General features: G+C 36.2%; 1 protein-coding gene across 1 annotated transcript in view; it reads right to left on the bottom strand.

Moving 5' to 3' along the window:
- The window catches only part of ENPP1 (ectonucleotide pyrophosphatase/phosphodiesterase 1), an 81512-nt gene that overhangs the window by 11200 nt on the left and 48667 nt on the right, over positions 1-21645 (bottom strand). Inside the window, exons 7-20 of the mRNA XM_019030063.4 lie at positions 21224-21303; positions 19457-19576; positions 18259-18368; positions 15377-15442; positions 15009-15081; positions 11819-11927; positions 10453-10584; positions 7838-7869; positions 6885-7012; positions 5592-5661; positions 4064-4151; positions 2765-2934; positions 1342-1393; positions 1-58 (exon numbers count right to left, since the gene is read on the bottom strand). The exon at positions 1-58 is cut by the window's left edge and continues 97 nt beyond it. Of these exons, the coding sequence (XP_018885608.3) occupies positions 1-58; positions 1342-1393; positions 2765-2934; positions 4064-4151; positions 5592-5661; positions 6885-7012; positions 7838-7869; positions 10453-10584; positions 11819-11927; positions 15009-15081; positions 15377-15442; positions 18259-18368; positions 19457-19576; positions 21224-21303 (1288 nt within the window). The remainder of the gene's footprint in view (positions 59-1341; positions 1394-2764; positions 2935-4063; positions 4152-5591; positions 5662-6884; positions 7013-7837; positions 7870-10452; positions 10585-11818; positions 11928-15008; positions 15082-15376; positions 15443-18258; positions 18369-19456; positions 19577-21223; positions 21304-21645) is intronic.

The raw sequence follows: 21645 nt of genomic DNA, 5'->3' as shown, positions 1-21645 counted from the left end.
TTCTTCTGGAGAACTCTAGGTCTTCCATAGGGTAAAGTTTCATGCTTAATAATCTTCTCTTGGGTCACAGGATGAAAATAAATGTAGTTAGTGTGCATTATATGATAATATATAGTGTGATACACTCATCTAATCCTTTCCTCTACTTAATCATATTGAAGATTTACTTTTAACTATTTAAAAAACTGATTACAAAGGGTAGAAGCATAAACAATTAAGAAGACAAGTGAGGTTCACTGTTATTTTTGCCTATAAAGATTCTGAAATCAATGTAATATCAAGATACCATGAGGACACTATATGAAATTGCTAAATATTCCAGTTAATTCAAAGTTATATTACCAAAAATTCTTAAGCACTATTTTAATTACTTATTCTTTAGGACACACTCCAGAAAGCAAATTTTTTTAATGATATGTGTACTTGGAAAGCAGAAGTTCAGAATTGAAATTATGAGACTAAACTAAATAAAACAATAACAATATAGATATTATTTATTGCCCTTTTTCCAAATGTCAAGGGCTTGGTACACATCATATAACTAATTTTTACATTTCCCTATGAATTAAGGTTATATGCCCATTTTACAGATAAGGAAACAGCAGCTGACAGGGAATACTATTTCCATGAACATATAGTACCTAAGCTCATATTCAAACTTGGATCTACTCAATTCTGAAAGTGCCATCATTCACCACAATACTTTGCCACCTTGGAGATATCAAAGATTTTCCTAACTCCAGCATTTACCTAGGGATTTTATAGAGACAAGCTTACATCAGAATTAATGCAGAATTTACCTCTTTATTCTAGTAGAAAAAAAATGTGTGCCAAGTAACTTAAGGCTGAGAGAGTGTATTATAGTGACTCCAAACATTCAAGTCATAAGCAAAAAATTTCATCAGTTGTCTGTGTATCCTTGATTTTTGGTCAAAAGTGATGCAGAAATAACTTTAGATCAATAAATCAATATATAACCTTGTATGATTAAGAACCAGGTGAGATAGAAACTTAGGTATTTCAAATGGGAATCTGAATCTCTATTATCAACTTACAGAAATCATCAAAAATTTTTGAACACCTCCATCATGTTCATAAAGTATGATTCAGCTTCCACTAAATACATTACATACAATATCCACTGCAAAATATCTCCTTTCCTTATGCCTAACAGTCTAAACTGTCAAGCAAAGAAACCTCTATGTTTCATCAGGTGGTCCTCCAGAACTCCCTTTATTTTATTGGTTATTCTCAAATAATACCCCCAAGCCAGTTCTCTGCATTTCACACTGAGAAAATGCCTGCTTCACATTCCGAGCTTGAATGTGTAGCAAGCCTTACCTTCTGCCACAGTCAGATTGAACTGTATTTGAAAATCCTCAATCGGCAAAATCTAAAAAAGGTTATAAAACTATTTTTAAGGACTGTGAGACATGTTTTAAATTTTGTAACATAGAACCGCTATAGATTGATTATTCCAACATAGAACAAAGATCATTTATAATAGTCTTGTATTAGTGGATTTTTTTTTCTCTTTAAAGGCAAGAGTCTTGCTCTTTCACCCAGGCTGGTGTGCAGTGGTGCAATCATGACTCACTGCAGCCTTGTCCTACTGGGCTCAAGCAATCCTCCCACCTCAGGCTCCCAAGTAAATGGGACTCCAGGCATATGCCACCATGCCCAGCTAATTTTTTTAGTTTTTTGTACAGACAGGGTCTCACTATGTTGCCCAGTCTGGTCTTGAACTCCTGGTCTCAAGCAATCCTCTCACCTCAGCCTCCCAAAGTACTGGGATTACAGGTGTGGTACACCATGCCTGGACAGAAGTTACATTTTTGATGAAAAGGACAGAAGGAGAGGAATGACAGTTGCAAAAGACAAAATTGTTAGTATAAGCATCACACCAGTAATTAAAAAATAAGAATATGATTGCTGCTTTATAATTCTCATCTATATACCCCAACAGTCTTTCTGCTATTCTAACTCAAGTCTAAAACAAAATGTAAAGCATGAAATAAACTACTCTCCAAATTGCTATATATATATATATATATATATATATATATAATTTTTTTTTTTTTTTTTTTTGGAGAAAGGGTCTTGCCCTGTTGCCCAGGCTGGAATGCGATGGTGTGATCTTGGCTCACTGCAACCTCCGCCTCCCAGGTTCAAACAATTCTCCTGCCTCAGCCTCCCGAGTAGCTGGGATTACAGGTGCCCTCATGGATGTTATCAATTTTGTTCATCACTTGTCTAGTATTTTTATCTTTTTATAATAATGACATATTAACATGGAAGTAAAAAAGGACAGTGTAATATATTCATTTCATACCAAGAAATCTTTTTTCTCCCTACATTTAAACAGTCTGAATTGTATTTTTAAAAAGGTACATTGTGATTGGTTTACTATGTGCTCATCACCTCACTGCTAGAGTTAACAGCACAGATTCCCTAATTCAGGATGCTCAAGAACTGAACTAGACTTCTCCACACCTGTACCCAAGTCAACTAACTAGACTTCACCACACCTGCACCCAAGTCAAGTCACAGCTCTAAGGAATTAAAAATAGAGTGGAAAATGCAAAAACTAGAAAGAGAAAAGATATATCACAAAAGATCTACATGTGCCCCCTAGAATTAAAACATGTTTACCTACCCCCACTCCTAAATTCTAATTTGATTATTAAGTATTTTTATAGCACATGCTATGCAGAGGGTGCTATCAAACCATACATACTGGACCAAACTTCTTGACGATACTTACCGAAGGGTTACATGAGCAGCCAAGGTTATCTCTGGGGCTTCTTGTGAAGGGGCATTGTACCAGGGGGTGCACTTCTTTGGGATGCTTTGGCGTATAAACAGGATTCTTTAGAAGGTGGTTAAGACTTCCATGAGTTCCGTTATTAGGAGCCGGTGTCAAATTCAGTAAATCTGCATAATTTCAAGATGGTAGAGTTACTTAGATGTTTCAAATCAAACAAATAGTAGACTTGTGCCATGATCTTTACTTTTTTAAAACCAAATACATGAGTCATTTACTCTTTAACTAAAATAAAAGTATAAAACTCTCTTGGGTTTTAGAGTATTTAAGATTAGGTTATTTTTAATAGAAATACTGATATGTATGCTGTATTTCACTACAAAATTTCTGATATTTAAAGTGTACAATAACTACAGTCACGACCTGTTGAATGCATATTTTATGCCAATCATGGTGCTAACATATTTTCTTATTTATTCCCCAAAACAATTTTATAAGTTATCATCAATATTTGGTAGATGAGTAATCAAAGTGTTTTACCCAAGTCTCAAAGTTACTAACTAAATGATCTAGAATTCAAAACCAGCTTTGTCTGAGTCTAAGACTCATGCTCTTAAATGTAATAACAGCAAATACTTATGTAGTAAGCACTTACTATATGCCAGGTGCTGTTTTAAGTATTTTAGGATACGTTAACTCATTTAAACTATATAGACTCCCACTAAAAGAATTATACTTAAGACATATTTAAGGTTTTGCAGATGCCTAGGACCATTATCAGAATAAGAAACTAATATTTAAAACACACAATGCTTCACCACAAAAGGACTACTTCAGAAGGTACAAAGTAAACCAAGAATCTCCCTAATGGGTCCTCCTTCATTTCTACAACCTTGACACTGACCTATATTCAACCATTATGGCTACCAGAAGTTCCACAAGTTTTGTCCATCTTTCACTGCCCTCAATCTCCTTTTTCTGGCTTCTATCACTGCTCTGAGTCAAGAATCAAATCACTAAGCCGAGGGCCTAGCAAAGTGCTGGGCAGTGGGGGTGTGCAGACCACCCTGCTGTGAGTGGTGTACTTTAACCAGCAAGCAGCCTAGTGGAACGAACAGATAAGTAATAAGATGACATGTTCCCCACATTTCTTCAGTGAGTCTGAGAGTCAGGAAGAAGGTAAAAATCTGTCTTGCCTCACCATCATCTCCACAAAGTTGCCTACAATGTGACCTGCTTTTGATAATCCTATTTCAGGTCTATTTTCAGAAGGGAAAAAAGGCACCTGTTCACACTTACCACACATTAAGTTATAGACTTCAATGTTTTCAAAGGTGTCAGCCTCAATGCCATGCTTGAATCCAGGTCCATAGCCAACAAAGAGGGCCTAGATGGCCAGAAAAGGAAGTTTATCAGTGCATTTCAGCTGTCTACAAGTTGGTCCAAAAAATTCTGTTATCCACATTGTACATATACAAACTGGTTATGATAAGATAAGAGGAAAACTACCACGCTCAGTGGACTTTGTGGGAAATATAGTTTTAACCCTATCACATACATAATCTAAGGACATCTAGGTTATGTCTCTTAGTTTTACTACAATTCTTGATTTGACAATCAGAACAGAATGAATGATAACATTTTTTTTTCATCTATGACATGCAATATAAACCTCATCCTGCCCACCTTACACAGTGATGCAGGGATCAAATTAAATAATTATTTTAAGTTTATTCTGAAAATGTTAAAGTGCTGGGTAAATGTAAGATATTATCCTTCTCAGAACGTAAGTATGATACTTTCTTATCTATTATAGCACTGGTTTTCTTCAACTGTAAAGCAATATTCTCAACAGAGCACAAAAATTTGAAAAATAATTATTAGAAATATAATAGGAGATATGTCATATGTTTATGAAACATGAATATAAAATTTTATTAATTTTTTAACTTTCATGAATTTAGGGGTATGAGTACAGTTATGTTACATGGATATATTGCACAGTGGTGAAGTCTGAGCTTTTAGTGTTACCCATCACCAGAATAGTGTACATTGTACCCAATAAGTGGTATTTCATCCCTCACACTCCTCCTGCCCTCCCACCTTTGGGGAGTCTCCAGTGTTTATTATTCCACTCTGTATGTCCGTATTTGCCTGCTGTTTAGCTACCACTTACAAGTGAGAACATGTGATTTTTAGCTTTTTGTTTGAGTTATTTCACTAAGGATAACGGCCCCCAATTCCATCCATGTTGCTGCAAAGGACATGATTTCATTCCTTTTTATGGCTGAGTAGTATTTCATGGTATGTGTGTGTGTATATATATATATATATATCTCACACATTTTTAATCCAATCATCCATTTATAAATATTTAGGTTGATTCCATGACTACTTCTGTGAATAGTGCTCCAATAAACATACGAGTGCAGGTGTCTTTGATAAACTGATTATTTTTTTTTCCTTTGGGTAGATACCCAGTAGTGGGATTGCTAGATTAGGGGTAGTTTCATTTTTATTTCTTTGAGAAATCTCTATACAGTGATCCATAGAGGTTGTACTAATTTACATTCCCTTTGACAGTGTATAAGTGTTCCCTTTTCTCCACATCCTTACTATATCTGTTGTTTTTTGACTTTTTAGTAATAGCCGATGAATATAAAACTTTAACAAAATTCTTTAATGTTCAAAGAAAAATAGCTTTATGAAAGTATGTTTCATTAATTCTCATTCAAGACATATAATCACAGTATGTTTTCAAGTCTAAAACTTTGCATATCATTTTTTCTTTAGATTTAATCCAATTAAGTATAATAGGTTTACTCACTTGCATATTTGAAAATATATTGTCAGAGCCATGAAATCCACTTCCACAATATTTCCTTTCTGAGGGATTCCTAATGTTGACATATATGAATTAAAAATGTAAAGTCCTTTCATAAAACATAATTGATAATCATAACATTATTTTCATTGATTAAAAAGTATGTAACTATTTTGTTAAACCAACACAACGGTAAATAAAACCACCTGGCTTTGAAAAGCATTAAGAAGTCACCTCTATCTTTTATTTCATAGACAAATTAACTATAAGCAATATAGTAGACAGAAGAAAAACCACTAGCATCAAGACAGAAGTGGTTTTGAACATTGGCTGTGTGATTAACTACTTGTGAGTTTAGATAGATTTAACTGTCTTCTTTGATTTCAATTTCTCATGTCGGTTATTTGTAAAAATTCAATGATATTGCCTAAAGAAATGCTTGCAACATGGTGTTTAGACATTTACTAAATATTAGTTCTCTCATGAAGATAGGACCATTTCTCCTTTCATATATATATATTTTTTTTGAAAACTAAAAGCCCAGCTCTCCAATAAGAGTGGAGACAGTATAATTCTGTTTACTGAATTTTGGTTCACTGCTTAGGTTTTGCTTGACAGGGGTATGTATCATGACTAGCTTCTTGGCAACCACCAAAACAGTTAATGAACAAGTTGTGAGATATTAACTCTATTAACCATCCAAATAATTTGCCAAACACACCAATAAACTAAAGTTTATTGATGGATTAGTATAAGAAGAATGAAAAAACAACTGTGTATAATGAAGATAGTTACTCATTATTATAAAGTAAAGTGCTTTTACCAACTGTTGGCTAGGCTTTGGAGGCACAATTAGACATACTGTAATGTGCAGGAGACATGCAATGGCAAGCGGTAACAAATGTAGATTGTAAGAAGTAATCAATATGGATATGAAAAGCCAGAACAATGGTTCTTAGCCAAGGATGGTCTGGATGATCCTTCCTCCCCATGGGACTTTTGGCAATGCTGACGGACATTTTTGGTTGTCACGTTACAGAAGAAGTGCTACTTTCATCTAGTGGGGAGAAGTAAAGGATCCTTGTCAAATATCCCACAATGTGCAGGACAGCTCTCCACAACAAAGAATTATCTAACTCAAACATCCATAGGCCGACATTAGAAATCCTGGGTTAGAGTGAAGAGAATCATACTTATACAGTTTTCACATAACAATATTGTTAGAAAGGGCCCAATGGTTACCCTGAATCACTAACCGATCAGACTAAGTTTACCTGGGAGACTGTCAGAACTTACAATGCAAGTTGCCACTGAGGGTCCAAATAGAATGTCAAGGGCTCAATTCTATCACTCTTAGCAAAGTGCAAACGCTTAGGTAAGAAATATTTCAGGTAAGGTTTGAAGTGCTGGTTTGGTTCCTGGCACTGAAATTGCAAACAGCAAAGAAAAACTATTATTTCCCTAATATCTAAAAAAGTGTCAACTTTTTTAGGGAAAGATATTTATTAGGGAAAGATATTTCCCTAATATCTATAAAAAGTGTCAACTTTTCTTGAAATTGCTTTCTAACTTCATATGAAATTTTTTTTCACAAACATTTCATCAGCTGGCCCAATAAGTCAGATGAAAAAACAGCTAAAAGTTCTTACCACTTATATAATGTACAAGGTAAATCTTCCAAACTACTTGAAATATTTAGAGGAAATCATAATTATTACTGCATAAAAGCCCCAGAACTCAGTGTCACTAGATTATATTCAAGTTACCACTAATGGTTCTATTTTCAAACATCCTTGTAAGTGCAATTGTAAGAGTTTTCTTGCAGACTTAAAATGTATGAGTATAAAATGTAGTATAGATAACTCAGCACTAGTACAGAAACTTAATTTTTTGAGGCATAAAAAAAGACTGGAAGGAAATATATCATAACGCGAATGGTGTTTATGGTGGTACAGCTACAGGGTTTTTCCTTCTACTTTAAAAATTATTTCTTGTAAATAGTTTTAAAATTATTTCTTCTTCTCATATAAATTTTATAATGCCAATAGACAAATTCTTAAAAATTTTTCAAACCTGGATTATTGGGATACGACCTTAAAGATCTTTAAACTACACAGCATTTCCATGTTGGCCCAGATTACTAAAATATTCTAATCCTTCAATCCCAATAATAGATGCTGAAACTTTTCTCTCAATATATATTATACAAAACTAAAAATAACTAGATAATGGAAAATAAAGATACTCACAGAAAGATTTCGGGCAATGCCTTCATAGTTAACTGGAGGGGAACAAACATAAGAATTAATAGTTGATTGTATACTATAATTAAAACATAATACAAAAATATAGAATGTCAGACCCAAACTCTGTATTTAAATACCAAGGCAGGTTTTAAAGAGTTCATTTAAGTCATTACATTGTAGCCACTGAAAGGAATTAGACAGACCTTTAGGGATCACCCTGTAATGACACCCATGATATAGTGTCATATTGTTAAAGGGAAAGACAAGTTACAGAACATCTACCTATCCATCCATCTGTTAACCCACATATCCATTCATCCATCTAACTATCCATCCACCTGTCCAACCATCTTTCCATCCAGTTAGTAACCAATATCCATCATCCATCCATCCCTCAAAATATCTATCCATCTAGATCTGGTATGGTTTCACTGGGTAAAAATAAAAACTGTATGTGTTTTGTAAGGCTGTTTTGTACCTCTTGTCCCCTAGGAAATACTCAACAACAAAAATAATTATTCAAATATCTCAATTATCCGGGAAGACATAATCCAAGCTTAACAATGGTTGTTTCTAGAGAGGGGAAATGAGTTGTCAAGTAGGAGGACTTCAGGTGGGAAGCTGTTTCTTTTTACTTTGTATACTTCAATATTCAATGATAGTTCTAGAATTTTCAAATAAGAGGGGTATGAGGAAACTTCAAAGAGAAGGCAAGTAGACCAGTTTAAAAACTGCATTTGCATAGTATGCCCATGGATTTACTTAGGGTACTTTCTACTACAAATCAATAACTGTCTAGCTTCCTAGATTTTATTTTAGCCAAACATTATATAAATTTGAGAAAATTATCCAGATAAGAGTATACATTTTATATATATATATATATTTTATATATTTATGTAAAGTGACATACATATATAGTTTTTGCTTTAATTTGGGAAACTTGAGGGCCTAAGATAAGGGTATGGTACAGCTTAGCTATCCCATCCCAAACTTCTCTGGAGACTGCTATTGCCTATAGAGCTTTTTTTTTTTTTAGATGGAGTCTCTCTCTGTCACCAGGCTGGAGTGCAGTGGCGCAATCTCAGCTCACTGCAACCTCTGCCTCCCAGGTTCAAGCAATTCTCCTGCCTCAGCCTTCCCAGTAGCTGAGATTACAGGCACATGCCACCACACTCGGATAATTTTTGTATTTTTCATAGGACGGGTTTCACCATGTTGGCCAGGATGGTCTTGATCTCTTAACCTTGTGATCCGCCCGCCTCGGCCTCCCAAAGTGCTGGAATTACAGGCGTGAGCCACCATCATGTCCAGTCTATCTGTATAGTTTTTATAACAGGTTTTATAACAGTCATTTACTACTTTTCTAAATTAAAAAAATACGAATTAAAACTTGGTATTAGGCATATGCAGCCTGTGCTTTGTGACACTGTGTAAATCTATCTGCATAACCATTTTCCTGCAGTGAAATCTATTTTCTTCATTAATAGTCAATAGTATCTATCTATTGAAACATATCTTACCAAATAGCCCAACCTAACCCAATTCCGGTAATTGTCAGAAAAGCTTATTCGCTTTCTGTTTCAAAGTAACTAACTATATCAAAAAGACAAACAAAATTTGCTCTACACATCTGAAAGTTATCATGGATGGTAATCAAAAAGAGAGGGAGGTAACAGAGGTGGAAATAGTTATGAAATACACTTGACTGGCAAAATAATAAATATTTTAAAACATCTTTTGGCAGTTTGTGTTCCACATGTGGTCAAGAGAAATGTGAAATTCATTCTTCCCTATGTAAAAGATACATTCTTTATTGTTTCTGAAATGGTTTAAGGGAGGACAGGAATCAATTGCCTATAGAATTAATCATTTCTGCCAGCACTCCTCCTCACAACAGAATATTAATCCCAAACTAAGTAATTTTAATGGAGTGTCATTAATTAATTAAACTTGAATAAATGTAGTTGGATTTCTCTCTTAAACATTTTTTCTAGTATAATCTTTATCCTGACACACAAGTAAAACACACACTTCAACATAAAATTGCACTAAGCTCATCAAATATTATGCTTAGTCCATGAATAACCAATAGGTAAGTTGTGTTTTCGCATCCAGTCCCATAAAATCCATTTGTGTACAAAAGCTCTGCATTGGAGATTTAATTATAAAAAAATTAACTCTGATTCCCTTTAGTTTAGAGACATAATGATTTAAAGGAAGGTATTCTTTTTTTTTTTTTTTTTTTTTTTGAGACCAAGTCTCACTCGGTTGCCCAGGCTGGAGTACAGTGGCATGATCTTAGCTCACTGTAACCTCCGCCTCCTGGGTTCAAGCGATTCTTGTGCCTCAGCCTCCAGAGCAGCTGGGATTACAGGCAGCCGCCACCAAGCCAGGCTAATTTTTGTATTTTTAGTATAGATATAGTATAGTATCATATATGTATTTTTAGGGTTTCACCATGTTGGCCAGGCTGGTCTCGAACTCCTGACCTCAGGTGATCCACCCACTTTGGCCTCCCAAAGTGTTGCGATTACAGGCGTGAGCCACTGTGCCCGGCCTAAAGGAAGGTATTCTTAATATGACCATATTCAAAGTTATCACAGAGATATACTTACATGAATAGTATTTATCTGGGACATCAGAGGGTCTCAATCGAGCTGCAGGTCCATAGATAACTTTAATATTTTTAACATCCCCCAAATATTTATTCAGATATATGTATTTCTTACAACTGCCTTGTTCCATGCCTAGGAGAAAAAAAAATCCCAAAACATGTTGTAACTTTAACAAAAAATTTAATATGCAGAGCAGAACTTCTTTCACTTCCAAGGTTAAATTCGTTAAACATGGGTGTAGCACTCATGTTAGTTGAAGATCTGATAGGTAAGACAGAATTTCAGCTGTACCTATCACTTCACTTTTTTCAAAATCTTTTCCATCACCCAAATTTTGTTTAATGTTTCTTCTTATTTATATATTACAATATCATTATGTGAGCAAAGAAGAATGTCTTATCACATTTTTAGACCGAATATGAAAGCCCAGTTATTTGCCCCAAACCACCTAGGATATTAACTGGGAGTGTATGTGTATGATTCACTCTCATTCCAAGACTGGAGCTTCTTTAGCATGTAACTTCTTAGGACTGCTTCTAAACACAGATTTCTATAATTATTTCTGAAGCAAAAACAAGAACAAAAACAAAAAGAACCTATTTTCTATTTTCTGTAGGCACACTGCTCCTATAGTCCCCAAACTGTATACAAGCGTGTTACAAAGATCACAGTAAGTAAAAGTGAAATTAAAGTATTATCAAATTAATATATAATGCTTCTAAAGTCAGATTTATCATGCTAAAGAAAATTGAAGGCTGGGCACGATGGCTATTGCCTGTAATCCCACCACTTTGGGAGGCAGTGGTGGGAGCTTGAGACCAAGAGTTTGAGACCAGCCTGCTCAACATAGCAAGATCCCATCTCTACCAAAAAAAATTTTTTTTAATTAGCCAGGTGTGGTGGCACATGCCAGTAGTTCTAGTTATTCAGGAGGCTGAGGTAGGAGAATCACTTGAGCCCAGGAAGTTGAGGCTGCAGTGAGCTGTGATCATGCTACTGCACTCCAGCCTGGCTAACAGAGTGAGACTGTCTCAAAAACAACAACCAAAAAAGAAAATTGAAGCTATAATAATCAGTTCCAACTAAATCTAAAATTGTAGAGTTATACAAATTTAATGTTGAAAATATATATTTTTTAGCTATTCAAATTCTTGGTGTATTGTGCTTGATAGGCACTTAGGTTTCTGTGAATTCTGTGTTTCACTTATATTTTATATTTAATGTATTTTTTTCCTAAAGACTGTCCATAAGAAACTACATTTTTAAAAAAGAATTAACTATAACATTCAGAAAAAATTGGGAAACCATCAAGTGAACTTTCTTCAGCCCTTTATCCTGAAGAGTAAATAATGCAAATTCAGATTACCATGATCTGAAATAAGGATGAGGTTCAGGCATCTGTGCAAGTTCAGCTCTTTCAGACCATCCATCAGCATACCAACCATACCGTCAACCCTCTGCAAGGCTTTGATGACCTAAGAATGGGAAGCAACAACCTCATGTGATACCTTCCACACTAATGGCTATTTATACATAAAGCTATCTCTGTTAAACAAAAAAGAAAGAAAGAAAGAAAGAAAGATAGACAGACAGACAGACAGGTAGATAGATAAGGGCCAGTGGATGCAACTACGATGAGCTGATTCACATTAGACTAAGACAGGTCAGGGTCAGAGATACAAAGAACAGTAAATAACTGCAGATCATTAACAATGCAAGAGTCCTAATTCTATACACGTTCAATTTTAAGTTTTGGGAATGAGATTAGCTGATCTATTCCTGAGGTCAGAATGCTACTACTTAGATTAGACCCAACTTAAGCCAAAATAATAATAGCTCAAATCTACAGTGTTTGGCCAGAAACCAATATGTTCTTAATTACCACTTCATTTTCCACAATTAATTTCTTCTTATACTTTCTGATCATTCAAATGGTCACTGTATAAATGTTTCCTAATTTTCAACAATGTTCAAATTATTCATGAAATGCTTCTTATAATTCAATGTATTTAATTTTCTAAATTAGAACTCATAGGAATATAACCCATTATTTCCTTACAAACTGCATGTATTTTACATATGAATATCACAAGAACACAGAATGACAAATGATATTGGCAAACTGCTTTCTGGCACTTATTTTATCCTCTCTCCTTGCAAAACCATTTGAGAAAAATTTTTGTGCAGTTTTGTGTATTTTCTGTAATGTGTGGAATCAGCTTAATCTTCAATCATTGTCAGTATTATTTCACTATAATATGAGATAAGCTCTTTCACTGTAACATGAAACAAGACAACGTCTTTCATTCAAAGTTATCCAAGCAACATGAACTGGAATTTTTAAGTATTAAGATAAAGTGGGTTTTGGTGTGCCAGTTATGTTGGAGTTTACAGTTTGCAAATTGATGGATATGATTTGAAAAGTAATGGGCTCAACCTTAAATGAAGATGACTCAGAAAAGCAGGTGCTTTGGCACACTGTTAGTGAATTAGAAAAGGCAGCAAAGATTTTCAAATGTATGTAACCTTATAAACAAGTATAAAATGATCCTTGGATTTTTCTGTAGCCAAATTGACCCAGACACAAGTCTTGGGTATCAGTGACTTTAGTGAAAGAGTAAAAATCACACTAGCATGTAGCCAATTGTTCAAATCAAGACAACAGCTACAAGAAACTTTTCCCTTTGACCAATTATGACAGGTCCACGTTGCTGGCATGCATCTTCCTTATCCTCCCTCTAAGCAGGAGTATTTCTGCCAAGTTGAAGGACAGAATGAAAGGAAGGCACAATGGAGTTACTAACTACAGTGGAGCTGCTGGAGATGGATTTGGATGGAAAGAATACAAATGGTAAAAACAGACCTAGGTGAGGGTCAACTTCCTTCTCTCTTCACTCTCTTTTATCCAAGGTGATAGTGATCCAAGCAGTACCTACTTTTTAAGAGGGGCAAATCTAGCGCAGACCCAGGGAAAGGGAAATGAAGGGAAGATGGTTTAGGCAGCTGTTGTAAATTCAAGTGAGAAAAATAAGGATGCTTTTTTGCCTCCCTTCCTTCCTCTGCTGTTGCTGAATTAGGCAAGCAGCACCCTCAAAAACAGGGACCATGACAGACATGTCAGGCCAGGCTTTAGTCTGAACTCTGTGCTGAAGAGTCCTTAAGGCTCACTGACTATCCAACCTGGGCTACCTGGGCGGGAGAACTGATAGGAATTTGGGAGTGAAGCCCTAGAAAACTAAGAAAGAGTGTTTTTTTTAATAGTCTATGACCCCTTGGAATCACAGGGGGCACAAGATAACTACACAAGGATTCTGACAGGAGGGATCCTGGCAATACCTCTTTTCACTTTTATCATGACCCAAAATAGTCAAGATCCTTACTTTTTACTCCCTTTCATATCTTAGGTCACCAACAAAATATATATCAGAAGGAAAGTCAACTTAGAGGTACAAGGAAATATGCTCAAATCATTTTCTTTTTCTCTCTCTTTTTTTTTTTTTGAGACAGAGTCCCGCTCTGTGCCCAGGCTGGAGTACAGTGGTGCGATCTCGGCTCACTGAAACCTCCCCATCCTGGGTTCAAGCGATTCTCTTGCCTCAGCCTCCTGAGTAGCTGGGATTTTAGGCACACACCACCAGGCCCGGCTAATTTTTTTGTATTTTTAGTAGAGACAGGGTTTTGCCATGTTGGCCAGGCTGGCCTCAAATTCCTGACCTCAGGTGATCCACCCGCCTCAGCCTCCCAAAGTGCTGGGATTACAGGCGTTAGCCACGGTGCCGAGCCTTGAGATCCTTTTCTGTTCTAATGCTTCCTGTGTTCCAAAATACTAGGTTGGTGCAAAAGTAATTGTGTTTTTTTGCCATTAAAATGGTAACAAAAATGATATGGCCACGTGAAAACTGAAAGCAGTGTTTGCTGTTTTAAAGTGCTACGCAGATTAAAAACATAGCTAGGCGCTGGCTAAGTTCCTGAAAGGGTGTCAGGTCAAACGAGATGTTACACTGAAAGTGTTAGTCCATGAGCTGTTTCGTACCTCTAGTTTCCCAGGAAATATTCAACAAAATTACGTATTCAAATATCGCTACACTTTTGATAAAATCTCCCATCCTTCTATGGGACCTCTGTTGTAAGCATGGTCTCAGGTGGCCAAAGACCTATCTCCTAAGGAAGGGAGTTCATAGGAGGCTTCCTCTGCTATTTGACTTATTACCCTGTATTTTCATACTGGAGGTTTAGCTGTTTACAACATTCTCAAAAAGCACTTAGTATTTAGGCCAAGGTAAGGGGCGATGGAGTGGATAAAGGCTTTCAAATTGAAAATATAGAAGCTAATTCATCATCAGTTTAATTTAGCACTGTGGAAAACACAGGCTAAACAATTCTCCCAACTCTTATTTTGTTTAAAGTGCATCCTTACATTTAGTAATATTGTGTATAATACTTGCTTTTTCCAGAAACGATAGAATCTTATAAAATGGTCTAGCAGCCTCCTTCAAAGCGAGGTTCAGTTTGATGACTGGGTTTAATGAAATAATTACTGATAAAAATGTACTTACTTCACTGCTGACTGGTCCATATGAATGACCTGAAGAATCTGGTTCTTCTAAATACAGAGTGTAAAAGTGTGGTCTAAATCAAACAGTATCAAAATGTAATATTTTACGAACACATTGAAAAACAGAATGGAAAAAAATAATTCATCAATTGATAGGGATTAAATTTTATAACACTGGCGTAACAGTTCTACTGAGAAATAATTTACAGCTTTGAAATTCTTCAAAATGTGGTATGATCATTTACTAAAGAATTTATTTCGATATAAAACATCATAGCAAACAGCAAAGTTTTGTTGTAGTCTATTTTAAAATAGTATATCATTTCTACAAAACAAAGTATTTACAGTAGAAATTAATTGCCTACAGACCTTTCATCTTTAGGAAGCTGTAGCCACTGAAGAACAGCTAAAATCCTTTCTTCAAATGGTACTGAACTAAAATTAAGAACAAACAAAAATAAAAGATGGCTGACAATTGTTTGGGTGTAAAATATAGTTTTTTTCATTGAAAATGTCATTAAGAGCTACTAAATGCTATTTCGCATCTATTGTGTTTGAAATCAAGGGTTTTATTTGAAAACTTAAATCTATTTTCCCAATGAAAGAATGAAAGTTAGGTTTTACACAGATAAAAGTTGCAACTGGATTTAAAACTTTGCTTGTTATCCTCTACTTGAGGATAATATTCATGGACCTGAAAACAGTAACTGCATACCACATGAATAACTCATGTGTTAATATACTTTGCAAAGCATACATCATGAAGCACTCACTCACTGATGACTCAGCACAGCTGTGAAGCAGGCCCCTGAGGAGCAGACAGCAGTTCTCTACACAGTATTTCCTGAGCAGAATTGAATATGCCTTCCTCTGGACACAGGCTTTGTCTACACACCTCTAATCAGAGTTCTTGCCCCACCCCAAGTACAATTAGTTGTATACTCTACTAAACCTTAAAAAGCCAAGAGACCATATACTATTAATCTTTGAATCCCCCATGCTTAGTACACAAACTCTTTTTTTTTTTTTTTTTGAGACGGAGTCTCACTCTGTCACCAGGCTGGAGTGCAGTGGCACGATCTCGGTTCACTGCAATCTCCATCTCCCGGGTTCAAACAATTCCCCTGCCTCAGCCTCCCGAGTAGCTGGGACTACAGGCATGCACCACCACGCCTGGCAATTTTTTTTTTTTTTTTTTGTATTTTAGTAGAGACAGGGTTTCACCGTGTTAGCCAGGTGATCTCCTGACCTCGTGATCCGCCTGCCTCAGCCTCCCAAAGTGCTGGGATTACAGGCGTGAGCCACCACGCCCAGCCCATAAACTCTTAATTACTGTCCATGGAATAAAAACAGTGGCAAATAAGAAGGTGGAGAAGAGGCATTGCACTGTGCTCATGGGAACCATAAAGAACACTAACTAGCATAAGATCACGAGGAAAATTGCTATGCATTTCGTGTCTGGGATTTAAGATATTTTCTGTTCACCCTTCTAAATGCATTGTTGTATTGATTTTGTGACATAAATTTTATAATTTAAAAATAAATAAAATTATTTCGGTAATCTTGCTCAAATCGGCCAAAGAGGTTCTTCCATTAAAAAGTTTTTGTATTTTCTCAATGCATCATGGATTTCAAATATCACAGAGAGGTTATTCTAATCAGTTTCTTACATTAGACAGCATATTTACTAATTTAGAAATGGAAATCCAGAGGTACTATTAATATCTTCTTTTTAATAATATTTGCAAACGCAATAGATGCTAAATAGCAGAGATCATTCCTATCTATCTGTATCCTCTTTAATACACTCATCTTTTCCTTCTCTTGGTTCTGAAACCATCTTTGCAAAAATTGTAACGCAAATTATGACAGTGAAAGAGATCACACCTAACCAATTCCATCTTGCTTCTAACCTTTAAGCTGTCCTTGTTCATTTCTGGGCATAGGCTGAAATAACCTTGGGAAGGAATTTAGTTGATAGTTTAACTCTGAAACAAAGTTGGTAATAGCCCTTCCCCACCGCCCAAAAAAAAAAAAAAACACACAGAAAAAAAAAAAAAAAACACTTCTTGCCTGAGGACTGGTCTACCTTTGTAGGACTAACAAATCAGCTACAAGATCAGAAATTATAGTTTAGGGGCCATGCGGCCTCCAGCTGTAAGAGTCTGAACCTCCCCAAATTGCTCCTGGGAATAACATCACTAGTGTAAAATCTCAGATGAGTGCTTGAGATATTTAGCAGACCCTGCCCTGCAATCCATGTATCAGCTGACACCACCCAGCCTGGTCATCTGGCTCAACCAGTTTTGCAATCCCAGGAACAGGAGATAGCAAGAAAAACTCACTTGATCCACTATAATTCCATCCCCAATCCAACGCATCAGCATTCCCCACTTCCTGAACTCCTATCTGCCAAATTATCCTTAAAAACTTGGATCCCAAAATGCTCAGGGAGACTGATTTGAGTAATAATAAAACTCCGGTCTCCCACACAGCTGGCTCTGCATGAATTACAATTTCTCCATTGCGATTCTCCTGTCTTGATAAACCCAATCTGTCTAGGAAGTGTGCAAGATGAACCTGTTGGGCAGTTACAGTTCTTTTTCTTTCTAGAGTTAAGATGTGCAGTACTCCCACTCCCAGATCTCTACCTCCACCATGACCTCATTTTTCATGTCTGCCCGAAGATCTGAACTAAACACATTATCAGTGTTTCTCGAAAGGCTCTAGAAAACACTTGTCTAGTCTTTTTTCGTTTGTTGTTTTTTTTGTTTTTGTTGTTTTTTGATAGGGAGTTTCGCTCTTGTCGCCCAGGCTGGAGTGCAATGACGTGATCTCGGCTCACTGCAACCTCCGCCTCACAGGTTCAAGTGATTCTCCTGCCTCAGCCTTGTGAGTAGCTGGGATTACAGGCGCCCGCCATCACGCCTGGCTAATTTTTGTATTTTTAGTAGAGACGGGGTTTTACCACTTTGGTCAGGCTGGTCTCAAACTCCTGACCTCAGGTGACCCCTCGCCTCAGCCTCCCAAAGTGCTGGGATTACAGGAGTGAGCCACCGCAGCTGGCCCACTTGTCTAGTTTTACTGTCCATTTACCATCTATCTAAACTCTTTGAGAAAGAGTTCTTCAGTTCTCATTTTTCAGCCAACATATCACTCAAATGCTAAAGCTTAGGATTCGATAAAAAGGAGATTACATAAGAATAAGCTGTTCTATATTACAGATCCTAGAAAAAATTCATTTCACATACCCATTATACATTTTATAGATGTCTGGGAAAATTCCGTTAATTTCCACATCTGATCCTGGCCAGAAAAATGTGCCAGACTTGAGGCCTTGATACTTAGCTGTGACCCAAATCTGGAGCAGAAAATGAAGGAAAATTAAGAAATCATGCAAACATTCATCTCTTAGGAAAGTATGTATTCATGCAACACCAATGCATTCCTCTCTAGTGCTAGAATGCTTTTAAGGTCAACAAGCTTCAGCACCTAGATCACAATAATCATGTAATATGACTCTTAAGCAGCAACAAGATATTAAATAGTCAGAGGTTAACTCCTGTAGCTTTTGGAGCTATTCCCCTAATTAACAGTTTTCTCTTAAAAGAAAAAAAATTCACGAATATACATGTCTTTAACTTGCTGAGATATCTGTGTATGTAACTAACATTTATTAAGCACTTATTATTGCCAGTCATGGTTCTAAATAGTATTCCTACAAGCATGCTACATTATTAATTCACATAATCCTCACAATAATCCTACAAAGTAGTAAACAATATTATCTACATTATAGATACGATAAAACAGAGGCAGAAACAGAATGATTTGTCCAAAGTCACACAGCTTTAACTGTCAGAGCTAAAATTTGAATTTATAACCTGCAAACTAACTATTATGCTCTTTGTCCTTCTAAGAGGAATATCATGATTATTTAAATAGACCTTATATAATTATTGTGGCAATTTTTAAAAATTTTTTTTAAATTGTGGCAATTTAAAAAAGTAAATTGGAGAATTGGAGAATTTTAAAAATTAAAAAGGAGAACACAGCTTGGAAAGTAAATTGGAGAACACAATCGGAAAGAAGCTCCTAAATTAGCACAGGCAAATAAAACCAAGACGTTCAAAAACAACGTAGTTTTGTGTAGATCAAAGCTATTACCCCCATACTACTGCTATATGCTACTGGTAGAAGAAGAATTGATCAGAAAAGAAAAATTGCCCAGCACAACCCAAATCCACCTCTGAAATAAACTACTCTCCTTTTACGCAATTATACAAGTTATGTTTAGGATTATCAGCATTCATCTCCATTTACAAAAGAATGGCCACAGACACACTAAATGAAATCAGTTATTAAAAGCTCTAGAGAATCTGGTTACTTTACTCGGATTGAAATAGATGAGAATAATTAACTATTTTAGTAGAAAAACAAAGAACTCACTGGTTCTCCTTTGTACCACTCAGGATTAAATTTCTCTTTACTTTTAAGTGAAAAGGAAGCATTCATTTTGGGATCATACATTTTATTGTCGATTATGCCATGAGATTCTGGATACAATCCCTAAAAAAGATAAAACAGATTATATGCAAGTTGTGTTTACTTAATGTTAAATAAATTCACAGAAAAAAATCATCAAAAAGAAACTGATAACTGAAGCTACATGGAATTATAATAAGTTTAAGGAAAGAAAACCAAAAAAATCAGGTAATGGCAAAACACAACCTCTTAAGATTTTATGTAGTATTTGTGATTTAAATTATGTAATAGGAGAAAATAAGTCAGTAATACTAAGGATAAAGATCTATATAAAAAAGGCAGCCTCAGCCGGGCCCAGTGGCTCACACTTATAATCTCAGCACTTTGGGAAGCTGAGGCAGGTGGATCACGAGGTCAAGAGATGGAGACCATTTGCCAACACAGTGAAACCCTGCAGGGAGCTGAAGGCCCATGGGACGTGACCAACTCAGCATTCCATGGAGGCTATATGGTCAAACAGCAAACTGTTTATCATGAATGCAGGATGTGGGCAAACTCACACTGCCCTGCCACCAAAAGGTTTGCTGAGGGCCTCACTCCCTGGCGCCAGGCTCCTTGAAGTTATCTACTGAGAAATCTATCCTATTGTTAAAAGAATGTAGTCTCGCAAGCCTGCTGTGAACCAAAAGGCCAACTGACAATTAGCCGACAACCACCGCCCTCTACTCGCTATCTCTTTTGCCTAATAAATATGGAGGGCTGTGTAAAGCTCAGGGCCCTTGTCCACTAGAGGCAAGGTACCCCCGATCCCTTCTTCCAAATATACTCTTTTGTCTTTGTCTTTTATTCCCACATTCCCCCCATCCGCCGCTTTGTTCAGTCCCCCTAGGTCCGGGCAGGCTACAAAACCCCGACTCTACTAAAAACACAAAAATTAGCCAGGCGTGGTGGTGTGCACCTGTAGTCCCAGCTACTTGGGAGGCTGAGGCAGGAGAATTACTTGAACCCGGGAGGTGGAGGTTGCAGTGAGCCGAGATCGCACCACCACACTCCAGTCTGGCGACAGCACAAGAGTCCATCTCAAAAAGAAAAAAGGTAGCCTTTGAAATTTTGAAAACAATGCTGTTGTCTTTTAAAATTGCTGAGTAAAGCATTTCTGCAGAACAACTTCCTTTTTTGGCGAGGTCCCAGAGTAGCTTGGATCAATATAAGCTAACATACTAATTTTCTGGCTTCAATTCTAAAGCTTAGTGAGTTCTACTGTTTTATTTGACTCAAATTAAATCTGGAAACATTGAAACAAAAACAGGATTGTAATCCTATTTGGAGTCAGGCAAAGTGGCTTGCTTAAATTCATCATCAAGATGATTAGAAAGACAAGTTGTGAACACAGGAGTTTGGGAAGGTTTTTTGGCTCAAATAAAGTAAGCCTCAAAACTAGGATACAAGAATCAGAGAATATTAACACTGAAAGGAAACCAGGAAATCGTTTCTTGAGGTCTTGAGTCATCTCTTTTCACAGATGAGAAAATGGAGACTCAGCCAGTAAAGTGACCTTTCCAAAGCCACAGCTAGTTCGTGGCAGAGCAAAGATCAGAACTTGGGTTTCCTTACTTAACTACATATTGGAAAATAAGTTGTTTTTCTTTTATCTTAAATCTATTCCCTCAAAAAATGTTACAATCCCATCTCACTTCTACAAACAGATAGAAGTTGAAATGCAGAGCTTACGGTGACAATGCTGTAGTGATTGGGGAAAGTTTTTGTTGGATATACCGGTCTCATGTTTTTAGTATATGTTCCACATTTTTCTAGAAGGGAAAAAAATAAACATTGTTATTAAATACATCTGACAATTGGTTTAGCAGTGTCAATTGCCAAATGACAACTCATTTAGCAGTGGTACCACAGCAGTCTAAATCACGTAAAAAAAATTAGCCCAGGAGGGATTTTAATCAGATAAAAATTCAGGATGAATTATAAAGCAACACTGTGGATACAAATCCAATGTTAAAGATGACTTCATTTTTCTCTTAGTCAGAAAAACATTAAAATAATTAAGCCAATTACCCGTAACATCACTTCATTCAAGATGAACAAGTTATAATAAAATGATGCTTGTAAGTTCTTTGATACTACTTAGTGGTCAAATA

The sequence above is a fragment of the Gorilla gorilla genome, chromosome 5, assembly GCF_029281585.2.
Source record: "Gorilla gorilla gorilla isolate KB3781 chromosome 5, NHGRI_mGorGor1-v2.1_pri, whole genome shotgun sequence".
NCBI classification, from domain to species: Eukaryota; Metazoa; Chordata; class Mammalia; order Primates; family Hominidae; genus Gorilla; species Gorilla gorilla.
The sequence above is the reverse complement of the archived record's forward strand: the minus strand, read 5'-3'. Positions and strand labels throughout refer to the sequence as shown.